At 43.2% G+C, this 11,763-nt stretch overlaps 1 protein-coding gene across 13 annotated transcripts in view; it reads right to left on the bottom strand.

Annotated features, from left to right (window-relative positions):
* Positions 1 to 10,852, bottom strand: part of LOC139278448 (putative adenosylhomocysteinase 3) — a 91,086-nt gene extending 80,234 nt beyond the window's left edge. For 8 of the 13 annotated variants that reach the window (XM_070897226.1, XM_070897228.1, XM_070897224.1 and 5 more), the window contains exon 1: positions 10,431 to 10,852. In XM_070897226.1, the coding sequence (XP_070753327.1) occupies positions 10,431 to 10,724 (294 nt within the window). In that variant the 5' untranslated portion in view covers positions 10,725 to 10,852. Of the gene's footprint in view, positions 1 to 8,793; positions 8,845 to 10,430 lie in introns of those variants that run through there. The other 5 variants (XM_070897235.1, XM_070897232.1, XM_070897231.1 and 2 more) reach the window with 2 other exon arrangements.
* Positions 10,853 to 11,763: the final 911 nt, after the last annotated feature.

Raw genomic sequence — 11,763 nt, forward strand, 5'->3', positions numbered from 1 at the left:
TCAGCAAATTCAGGCCCATAATTAGAACAAAATTGATTTGCAACTGTAACAATTTGGTTTTTGCATGTATTGCCCAAGCAGTTTTACCTTGTATTTCACTACTGCGAGGATCAGCTTGAAAGGTGATGTCGATATCACAGAGGTTTCTCAGAGAGGTAGGGGGCCATTGAAGTCCATCCCAGACAGTAATGCTTACTCATGCAGTACCCCAGATCAATTAGCTGAAATGGTCGCACTGTTGGTAGCATCTTAGGCCATTCATTCAATGCTGTGAAATATCCATTGTAGATGAACTAATGAAAAGTATATTGTCTACACAGACTTAAGGCAAGGGGTAAAGAGGTCACACTCTCTCAAACACAGAGAGTGATCTCTGCTGTCACAGCAGCAACAAGAAGCCATTTGTTTTAAAGTCTAGACTAGCACAGTTTTCAGTAGCTTAGTTATAGTCTTCAATTTTCATAACTGAAAACTGTATACTGTTCATACACGCATTTTATATAAATAAACCAGTTGATGGTTTGAAATGGTGTCTCGTCTCGATAAAATGCTACTTCAGTCCGCCCTCCACAAGGAGATAATTCACATGGGGGGGGGCACACAATGAACTTTAGTTACCAGCAGACTAAGGAAGGAGTCTCTATTTATAATCCATGGCTCATGCTATGTTTAACTAGATATTGGGCAGTAAAGAGATGCACTCTGGATCCTAGAGAGCATACGGTCTGCTTACAGGAATAACTGGCAATGCCGTACGCGAGAATATCTAGTTCAGAAACCTGTAAGTGGAGACAGCAGCTTTGCCAGAAGGCCTTGGACCCTCCAGAGTGCTGCAGGCAGATCCAAAGAGGCCACGAATACTAACAGTGCGCTGTTGCACATTACTAAGCCACATAGAGGAGTAAAGTCCCAGGTTCAATCCCAGGCTTATGCAGAATTATCCAATTTAACCAGTGCTGTTCAGAATGTAAAAACTGCCTCATCATTCCCGAGCTGGAGGAGGAAAAAAATATTCAACAAGTTCCTTGCTCCTGATCACTATACAGTGACCCCTGCTTGAAAGTGTGCATGTGATCATCATGTATGGACAGAATCATACTCAGCTGTGATAACCCCCAAAGGTTAAACAGCCTGCTGACTGTCACTGTCTAGGCTGACACAGGAGAAGTACTAGAGTGGTGGCACCCATGGAACTGTACCCTGGCATAAGTTTCTGCCTTCATAGGAGAAAGGGAGAAAAGATGAAGACTTTGGGGAAAAGTGAGAGTAAAATCCTTCCAACATTCCAATCTTCATAGCATGACATTGCTTAGAAACAAAGATTTTCACTGACCACTACAATTGGTGGTTTTTCATTGAAAAGCCATTGTGTTAGAACAATATATAAAAAAACTCAACATCCTCAGGATGCCCCAAAGTGTTGTGTAGCCAACTAAGTACTTTTGAAGTATAATCACAGTTGTGATGTGGACAAATGCAGCAACCAATTTGCACATAGTAAGGCTCCACAAATGACCAGAAAATGAGAGTGGTGCTGGTAGAGTACACAGGAGAACTTCTCTGCTCTTCTTCGAATAGTGTCATGGGATCTTTTACATTCTCCCGAGAAGATAGACAGGGTCTTCAACAGTGCAGTACTCCCTCTGTACTGCACTGAAGTGTCAGCCTAGATTATGTCCTCAAGTCTCTTGTATAAGGCTTGAACACTCAAGGCGGAGAGTGTGCTACCACTGAGCCAGGGCAGAGGTTTGTCCAGGTGAGGTGGGCAAAGGTTTAAAAAGGGAAAAAGGATTCCTGATAACTGTACAGATTATCTGATATTTTTACTTCAAGCTACCATCACACCAATGCTGAGCCTGACAACATAGTAGGCTATCTTCTCGTTAATGTCAGAGTGAAATATAGACATGCTGTTCATTGTCCCAAAAACTCTACTCCCTTTCGCTCATAATACAGTAATTAACATCTTCAGTACAGCGCACATCTCCTCCCCCCATTTTGAAAGCGTCCATTCAAAAATTATGTTTTTACTGTTCTGTATGCATCAGTTGTGGGGACTGAGAGGCTATGAGAATTGTTTTTATGGTGGGGGTTTGGCCAAGCAAATTTGAGAATCACTGCCTCAACAAATTACATACTGGTAGGATGGTGGCCCTGAAGAAGTAGCATGCTTGAGGCATTCTGCGACCAGTGGGCCCACTGGGATGCATAGTATGCAGTGGAAACAATATTATTTAATTTGGCAAATTTCCTTTTGTATGAAGTGGATGTTTCTTAGTTGTGCACCTCTAAAAAGGGTTCACTTTTGTCAGATTTTTTTTGGTTGATGACGCTGGAGCTATGGGTAGATTAAAAGGGATATACTGGTAAGATTGCTGAGCTGAGATGGGAAATGGCCAAAGTGGACTGGAAACAGCTACTGGATACTAATTCAGTGTCAGAGCAGTGGGAGTCATTCACGGAGGAGATCCTGAAGGTACAGAGCAAGTTTGTTCCCTTAAAAAAAGGGTGAGGCTAACAAATCTAGAGCCCCCTGGATGTCAAGGCACATACAGGGCAAGATTTTTAAAAAGGGAAGCTTATGACAGATTCCGAGAACTCATACTCCTAGAGTCTCTGCAGTATTAAGTGCAGTTGCGCAATTAAAAAAAGATATCAGGAAAGCAAAGAGAGCATGAAAGAATGTTGGCAAGTGAAATCAGGTAAAACCCAAAGATGTTTTATAAATACATTAAGAACAAGAGGATAACGAGAGAAAGAGTAGGGCCTATTAGAGACCATAAAGGAAATTTGTGTGTGGAGGTAGAAGATGTGGGCATGATTCTTAATGAATATTTTGCATCTGTTTTCACAAAAGAGAGGGGCGATGCAGACTTTGCAATGAGGGAGGAGTGTGAAATATTAGATGAGATAAACATAGTGAGAGAGGAAGTATTAAGAGGCTTAGCAGCTTTGAAAGTGGATAAATCCCCAGGCCCAGATGAAATGTATCCTAGGCTGTTAAGAGAAGCAAGAGAGGAAATAACAGAGGCTCTGACCATCATTTTCCAATCCTCTCTGGCTACAGGTGTGGCGCCAGAGGACTGCTAACAATGTACCTTTGTTTAAGAAGGGAGAAAGGGATAGACTGAGTAATTACAAACCTGTCAGCCTAACCTCAGCAGTAGGAAAATTATTAGAAAAGATCCTGGAGAGACAAGATAAATCTTCATGGATTAATCAAGGACAGTCAGCATGGATTTGTTTAAGGAAGGTCATATCTGAATAACTTGATTGAATTTTGAGAGGAGGTAACCAGGAGGGTCGATGAGAGCAATGCGTATGATGTAGTGTATATGGATTTTAGCAAAGCTTTTCATAAGGTCCCACATGACAGACTGGTCACGAAAGTAAAAGCCCACATGATCCAGGGCAAAGTGGCAAGTTGGATCCAAAATTGGCTCAGAGGCAGGAAGCAAAGGGTAATGGTTGATGGGTGTTTTTGTGATTGGAAGGCTGTATCCAGTGGGGTTCCGCAGGGCTGTGCTGGGTCCCTTGCTTTTTGTGGTATAGATCAATGACTTGGACTTGAATGTTGGGGTTATGATTAAGAAGTTTGCAGATGGCACAAAATAGGCTGTGTGATTGATAATGAAGAAGCTGTGGATTGCAGGAAGATATCAATGTATTGTTCAGGTGGGAAATGGAATTCAATCTGGCTAAGTGTGAGGTAATGCATTTGGGGCGATCTAACAAGCTAAGGGAATACACATTAAACAGTATGACACTGAAAAGTGTAGAGGAACAAAGGGACCATGGAGTGCAGGTCCATAGATCCCTAAAGGTAGCAGGCCAGGTAGATAAGGTGGTTAAGGCAGCATATGGAATACTTGCCTTTATTAGTTGAGGCATGGAATACAAGAGCAAGGAGGTTATGCTTGAACTGTATAAAACACTTGTTAGGCCGCAGTTGGAGTACTGTGTGCAGTTCTGGTCACATTACAGGAAAAATGTGATTGCACTGGAAAGGGTGCAGAGGAGATTTACAAGAATGTTGCCTGGACTGGAGGATTTTGGCTATGAGGAAAGATTGGAGATGCTGGGTCTGTTTCCTTTGAAACAGAGGAGGCTGAGGGGAGACCTGGTCGAGGTGTATAAAATTATGAGGGGCCTGGATAGAGTGGATAGAAAGAACCGGTTTCCCTTGGCAGAGGGGTCAACAACCAGGGGACATAGATTTAAAGTAATTGGGGAGAGATTTAGAGGAGATATGGGGAAATTTCTTCACACAGAAGGTAGTGGGGGTCTGGAACTCACTGCCTGAAAGGGTGGTAGAGGCAGAAACCCTCACCACATTTAAAAAATACTTGAATGTGCACTTCAAGTGCCGTAATCTACAGGGCTACAGACCAAAAGCTGGAAAGTGGGATTAGGCTGGATAGCTCTTGGTCGACCAGTGCAGACGCAATGGGCCGAAATGGCCTCCTTCCGTGCTGTAAATTTCTATGATTCTATGAAGATGTGCAGGATGTGGGCCCTTGCTGATCCAAAGAGGTGATATCTACACAATTTTTTTTTAAAGTTTGAAAATAGCCAAAGTACCTCTGAAGTAGCTCAAGAGCAGCTTCGGCAGAATCCTGCAATGGGCAAAATCCTAATTTTGTAAGTTAGTTCCCCCTACTTACCCTATGCCAGCCAATGGGCAGCAAAGCTTTGGATGAGCCCAAGATTACAAATGGTAAAAGGTGGGAGGCCGGCCATAAGAGTATTGGAATAGTCGAGTGTAGAGGTAACAAAGGCATGCCCATGTTCTAGCATTCCCTCCCTATCCTCTCAGCCACTCGACCTCTCTTTCCTCCTTTAAGATGCTCCTTAAAACTTCCCTCTTAGACCAAGCTTCCGCCCTAATATCTCTATGTGGCTCAGTGTCAAACTTTGTTTGACAATGTTCCTGTGAAGCACCTTGGGATGTTTTACAACATTAAATGTGCTATATAAATGCAAGTTGTTGTTGTTGTTGGAGGAGGGCTTTAGCAGATGCGGGGTGGAGACGTGCGATATTGTGGAGGTGGTAGTTGGTGATGGAGAGCATTATGTATTTAACCCCTTGTAACCTACATGACACCTGACCACCAGAGAGCCCACCAGTTGGAGTCCCAAGGGATCCCAGCATCCCTTGGGAGCACAGTATACAAGCAGGCCACCCACGAGGTACCTGCACTCTGGAGTCTTATTAAAGGAGCTACGGTTACACTTGCTCATTGGTACACTCATAATAAAGGATGAAACTGAGTACTGTGTACAGAGAGGATATGGGGTCGGAAGCTCAGCTAAATAGAGCACCAAGGATGCGAACGGCCTGGTTCAGCTTCAGATCGTAGACAGGGAGAGGGATGGAGTCGTTGGCTAGGAAATGGAGTTTGTGGCATGGACCAAAGAAAATGGTATCCGTCTTCCCAATATTTAGTTGGAGGAAATTTCTGCATGTCGGCCAACGGCGTGACAAATCAGAGGCAGTGGAGGGGTAGAGAGGTGGTGATGAGGTAGAGCTGGGTGTCGTCACCTAACATATGGAACCTGATGTGTTTTTGGATGATGTTGCCAAGTGGCAGCATGTAAATGGAAAACAGGAATGGGCCAAGGATAGATCCTTGGGGGACTCCAGGAGGTAATGGTGCAGGTGAAGAAACCATTGCTGGTGATTCTCTGGCTACGACTGGATAGATAGGAATGGAACAATGCGAGGGCCAGCTGGACGACCAACACAACATTCTATTCGCATACCATTTAATTCAGTTCGTGCTAAATACATAAAACACTTGACTAAACAAGTTTCTAAAAGATTTCTAAATGTGCTTTGCCACAGTCATTAGTCTCCTGAGTCACCTGATTGAACCAGCAATAAATCAAATTCCAGTAGGAATTTATGGTGTTATGGTAGTGTACTATTTCATTGCATTTACAAGTAATTGGTCCAACAGTACTTTCATTATAACATCCCAAGTTCAATAAAGCAGAATGATCTGAGACAACAGCATCACACATTCCCATTCTGGCAGAAAACAAATTATCTGGGGGTTCCCAAAGGCTCAGCAGAGTTACAAGCCAAGCAGCTGAGCTCTACAGAAAGGAAGGTGTGAGATTTGATCCCTGGTCGAAGCGGAGTTAGTTGATACCAGCTGAGGCGGAGTATGCACTACATCAGTATGACATTCAATGTGCCCATTGACAAGGCATTCGGTGACTGTGCAGCACATCAGTCAGTTGATGTATGCTGTGGCAGGTGACTGATTAGAATTCTAATCCCTTTGGTTAGATACCAATTCCTTATAAACGGAATAGCTGGTTCTACAACATCTAAACTCCAGTGCAGTGCTGAGGGAGTGCTGCACTGTCGGAGGTGCCGTCTTTCGGACGCGACATTAAACCGAGATTCCGTCTGCGCTCTCGGGTGAATGTAAAAGATCCCATGGCACTATTTCGAAGAAGAGGAGAGTTATCCCCGGTGTCCTGGCCAATATTCATCCCTCAAATCAACATAACAAAAACAGATTATCTGGTCATTATCACATCGCTGTTTGTGGGACCATACTGTGCGCAAATTGACTGCCGTGTTTCCCACATTCCAAACTCCAAAAGTACTTCATTGGCTGTAAAGCACTTTGAGACGTCCAGTGGCCGTGGAAGGCGCTATTTAAATGCAAGTCTTTCTTTCTTTACAACCCGATTGGACATGCTTGAGAAGCAAATTGTCGTGGCCAAAAAATTCCCTACACATTGAATTCCCGACCTGAGCTATGCTACAATGACCTGTTCTCCTCCCCCCACCCCAGGACAGGGGAGATGAATCACCACTGATTGCTATTGGACAACTCCCAGCAGTTTCAGAGCAATATTGTCAAAGGTCTGGAAGCAGCTCATCCACCTGGCCAGCTGCAGATACTGCCTGCAGATCTTAGCTGTAGTACAGGAAGACAAATAACAAAAATGTTTATATGTACAATCATTTCTTTTTAGAAAAAAAGGCATGGTCATTTCTGCTTTCTACACAGCAAGGCAGTCTGTAAGTGGAGTGCTTCCCATTAATGTTGGCAAACTATTTTATAATAGAGAATAAAAGCATTCACTGATTAGCAATTTAAGTCTAATGGAAGCAGAAAGAGTTTTGTTTGGCACAAAAATTTCCCAGAATATTAAAATTATTGAAGACACAAGCAACTATTAGTATCGACATTATTATCGGACGAATTAATATTTTAAAACATGAGGTAAACAAAATGTTGCCATGGAGTCAGGATGGCAGTCAGAATATCGAAAGCTACAGCATTAATGCACATAACCAAACCAGAACAGAGGACAAGTCTTTATAACACTTTTCAATGATTGTGCATAAAAACAAATAGCAGTCTCACCAAATGTAAGTAACAGCAAATTATATTGAACTGATGGCATGGATATGGGTTGAGGACTATTACAATAGAATACAGACTCCTAATTGACAGTAGGGCATGAGAAAGGAATTTTGCAGTTCTAAATCAAAAAATAATTGAAAGCACTCTATCTATTACAGCACAATGTCCTGAATCTCAAGGAAGTTTGCCTGATACTGAATCAAGAGTTTGCCGACCGGCAGAACAGGAAGCTCACCACCTACATTGCAATGTCACACTGTATTACAGCCAACAGAGCAGCACATGGCTGAGATTGCAAGTACTGAAATTTATCCTAATTTAAATCAATATCAAGTTAATCAGAGCACCAATGTACTGAAAAATTATAAGCAACTCCCAGACTGTATAAAAAATACAAAAGCACAATACTGCAGATGCTGGAAATCTGAAATAAAAACAGAAAATGGTGGAAATACTCAGGTTAGGCAGCATCTGTGGAGATCAGAGCACCAATGTACTGAAAATGTATTACAAACAACTCCCAGACTATATCCTCAACAAGCTATTGATTTAAGCAGAGGAACTGCACGTTCCCAGACACCCTGATCCAGTTATAAAATGCATCAGCAAGCAAGTGCTATCTTGCCCACACCACAAAGAACATTTCTCATATGTACCCATGTTAAAACCTATTTCAATAAACAAAGTCATGACCACCTTTAGCATTGGTCAGCAAAAAAATGGTTTTGGTTAAAATATCAGACCAGACATTCTTTCATTGGTTGGCCCATGTGACCTTTTTTAAAAAATAGCTTCAAATCCAACTGTAGCCTCAGCATTCTCGTGAAATGACCACCAGGCAGCTGCACCCTTTCTCCAACATGCCTCCAAGGCAGTCAGACACAATACTTCTGTTCATGCCCTAATATTTTGCATGTCTTTGGGCCTGCACACAGCAAGTATCTCAGACCTTAACCAATTTGTTGACATATTAAGTTTTAATGACTATGAAAGCATAAATATTGCAGACCTGTAACTCAGTCCCATCTTCAAAATTCAAAACAATTTAAGCAAAATCGGCTAGTATGAATATTTAGCTTGGTGACTCAAAGCAAAATTTTTTTTAAATTTAAAGCTGTCGCTGCTGTTCAGAAAGAACAGATTTTCTTGGAGCTTCTGTTCAATTTAGAACATGTGGTGATACTAGCAAAAAAAACACCTTCATCCCAAAGGCAACATAAAAAGTGCTTATTCCAGTTATTACACCACACAAGACATTTTTCATATCACACCTCATCATCATAGGCATCCAGAATGTTATTCAGCAGACAGAGTGGTAAACCATAGCATGCTGAATTTATCCTACAACACAGGTCCTAAAGCCATATTATGATTGTAGATTCAGTTTTCATATCTCTCTTACTTTTCCATTTCCGACTTGTACTTCCAAGATTTCATGCCAATGCATAGAAGCAATAAAAATACAACTGGCTCCATGTAATATAGTTTATTGTCCTGATTACTTTCAATGGAAGAAAATCCTGTGACAAGCAACGATTGTGCCTGATTGATACAAGTGTCCAACAAAAAAAAATGTACAAATACTGTTGTCCAATATGTTATTTGAAGCACATTTTTTTTTAAAAACATGTGCTTCATTCAGTCATAGCTTGTAATCCATGCTCCATTGCAAAACTCCAATACACAACATCAACACACTAGATATGAAGGCAAAATTACATTTCAACTCAGCAATGTCATCCTATATCTGTGATCAACTACCACTATTAGCTCATTCCCACACTGATTTTCCGAGCACGAGGATGATGTGCAATAACATGAGTGTACTGGACCATGAATCGAACATTCTTGACTTCAGAACACAACAACAGTATCATTTTATTACAACAGTGCACTCAAATGAGCTAAAGTTGCAAACACCTGGGCAGACTTCTGCTCATTAAAGAAAAACAGTCTGACAGTAAATAAGCTTTGAAATCATGTGCAGTGCCAGCTCAGTCCACACAATCATTTCCAAGCACAAACTATCTAGTCTGGTGACTAGCCAGGGATGCAGAGTGACCGGTTAAGATTGTACGAGCAAAAATACTTGAAATGTCATTTTTGGACAGGTATCTGATCATTCTTAAAGGAAGGACTCAAATAGAAGATAAAAATAAAACAAAACTAAGTCTGAAAAACTTGCTTACCAGACATCCCCCGAAAGGAATATCTGCACATATTGAAAATAGTTAGAAACATAGGAGGCCATTTGGTCCAGCGTGCCAGTGTTGGCTCTTTGAAGGAGCTTTCCAATTAGTCCCACTCCTCTGATCTTTCCCCACAGCCTGCACATTTTTCCTTTTCAAGTATATATCCAATTCCCTTTTGAAAGTTAGTATCTGTACAGTATTGAATCTGCTTCCACTATCCTTTCAGACAGTACATTTCAGATTGTAGCAACTGGTTGCATAAAAGAAAAAAAACTGGATATTTTGCCATTTATCAAATCTGTGACCTCTAGTCACGGACCCTCCTGCCACTGGAAATCGCTGAGCTGCTTATTAGGATCTTATACTCGTGTGTGGAGGCTAGAAATGTTGAGGCCTCCGTTTAAAAAGCCAAGGATGAAGCAGATTCAGTAATAAACTTTCAAAAGGGAATACTTGGAAGGGGGAAATGTTGCAAGGCTGTGGGGAAAGGGAAGGAGAATGGGACTAACTGGATAGCTCTTGGCAAAGGTACGATGGGCCAAATGGCCTCCTTCGGAGCTGCATCTGGAGAAGGGAGGCGGATTGATACACGTGATATCATCAACCCCCCCCGCGAAGCCGCCCCATCACCCGTTCAGTTCAACCGAGCTCGGCGGTTAACCTTCCGCCGCGGAGGAAAGAGCCCTTCCGACAGCAGCCAACCGGCCATCCCCATCTCCCCACAGACACATTCACCCCCCCGTTCCCTTCAGGTGGTTGGAGATAGTACGAGGCAGAAACTCTACAAGGAGGTAAGTGGGGTGGGGGCAATGGCGAGGGTATGCCGGTCAGGCTCAGTTACCCTCACCTTCTTCACGGTCCGTGGCGCTTCCATGACGGTGCCGTCCGCGTTGAAAGTGTCCCCGTTCTGCGCGGTCTCGATGCGCTTCATCGCCGACTTGGCGTCCTTCGGGGCAGCGGTGGTGGTGAACGGCGGCAGGTGATGCCGTTTGGCTTCTTCCGCCGAGGTTGTCGCCGTTGCCGTGCACTCGCCGTCTTTTGTCTGAACGCTGTTGCCTTCAGCGTTCACCTTCTCCGAGGCCACCACCGCCTCCTTCAGTTCTACCTCGGCCATTTTTGCTGTGACCACCTGAAGCGACATGTTTTTACTTGACTTCCTTCTCTCTGGCTCGCTCTAAATACAACTGGTTTCTCTCAAACTCCAGCTCTGCTTCTCTCCACACACTCGCCGCACCAGCAGAACTCCCGCACTGCGCATGCCCCGCCCCTCCAACTTCAGTCCGTCCCCCGCGCACTGGCGGGACTTATAGTTTTTCTCCGGCTCCGTTCCCGCTGCTTCTACAGGTGCGACCTGCCGGGCGAACTACATTTCCCACAATGCGCTTCGCCAGCTGCGCACACTCGTCGCAAAGGTTCTCGGTTATCGCTGGTCTTCGCCCTCTCTACAACGACACAAATTCCGAAACTACAAATCCCTGAATCCCCTTCGGCAGCACCTCGACGCATGTGCATCATGTTGTTTTGCAGCTTGATGGGAATTGTAGTCTTTTCTATTATTTTCTACCCACCCTCCTACATCCTTTAGAATGCTGGACTCTAATTTTTGTGACTGGAAGACTGTTTCTAGTGGGGTTCTGCAGGGCTCAGTACTCGGTCCCTTGCTTTTTGTGGTTATATATCAATAATTTAGATTTAAAAGTTTGCAGATGATACAAAAATTGGCCCTGTGATTCATAATGAAGAAGAACGCTGTAGATTGCAGGAAGATATCAATGATCTGGTCGGGTGGGCACAAAAGTGGCAAATGGAATTCAATCCGTTGAAGTGTGAGGTAATGCATTTGGGGAGGGCTTTCAAGGCAAAGGAATACACAATAAATGGTAGGACACAGAAGTGAAGAGGAACAAAGGGACCTTGGAGTATATGTCCACAGATTCCTGAAGGTAGCAGGACAGGTAAATAAGGTGGTTAAGAAGGCATGTGGAATACTTTCCTTTATTTGCCGAGGCATAGAATACAAGAGTAGGGAGGTTATGCTTGAACTGTATAAAACACTAGTTACGCCACAGCTAGAGTATTGCGTGCAGTTCTGGTCACCATATTACAGGAAATATGTGATTGCACTAGAGAGGGTACACAGGAGATTTACGAGAATGTTGCCAGGACTGGAGAATTTTAGC

Source organism: Pristiophorus japonicus, chromosome 13, assembly GCF_044704955.1.
Source record: "Pristiophorus japonicus isolate sPriJap1 chromosome 13, sPriJap1.hap1, whole genome shotgun sequence".
Classification (NCBI taxonomy): domain Eukaryota; kingdom Metazoa; phylum Chordata; class Chondrichthyes; family Pristiophoridae; genus Pristiophorus; species Pristiophorus japonicus.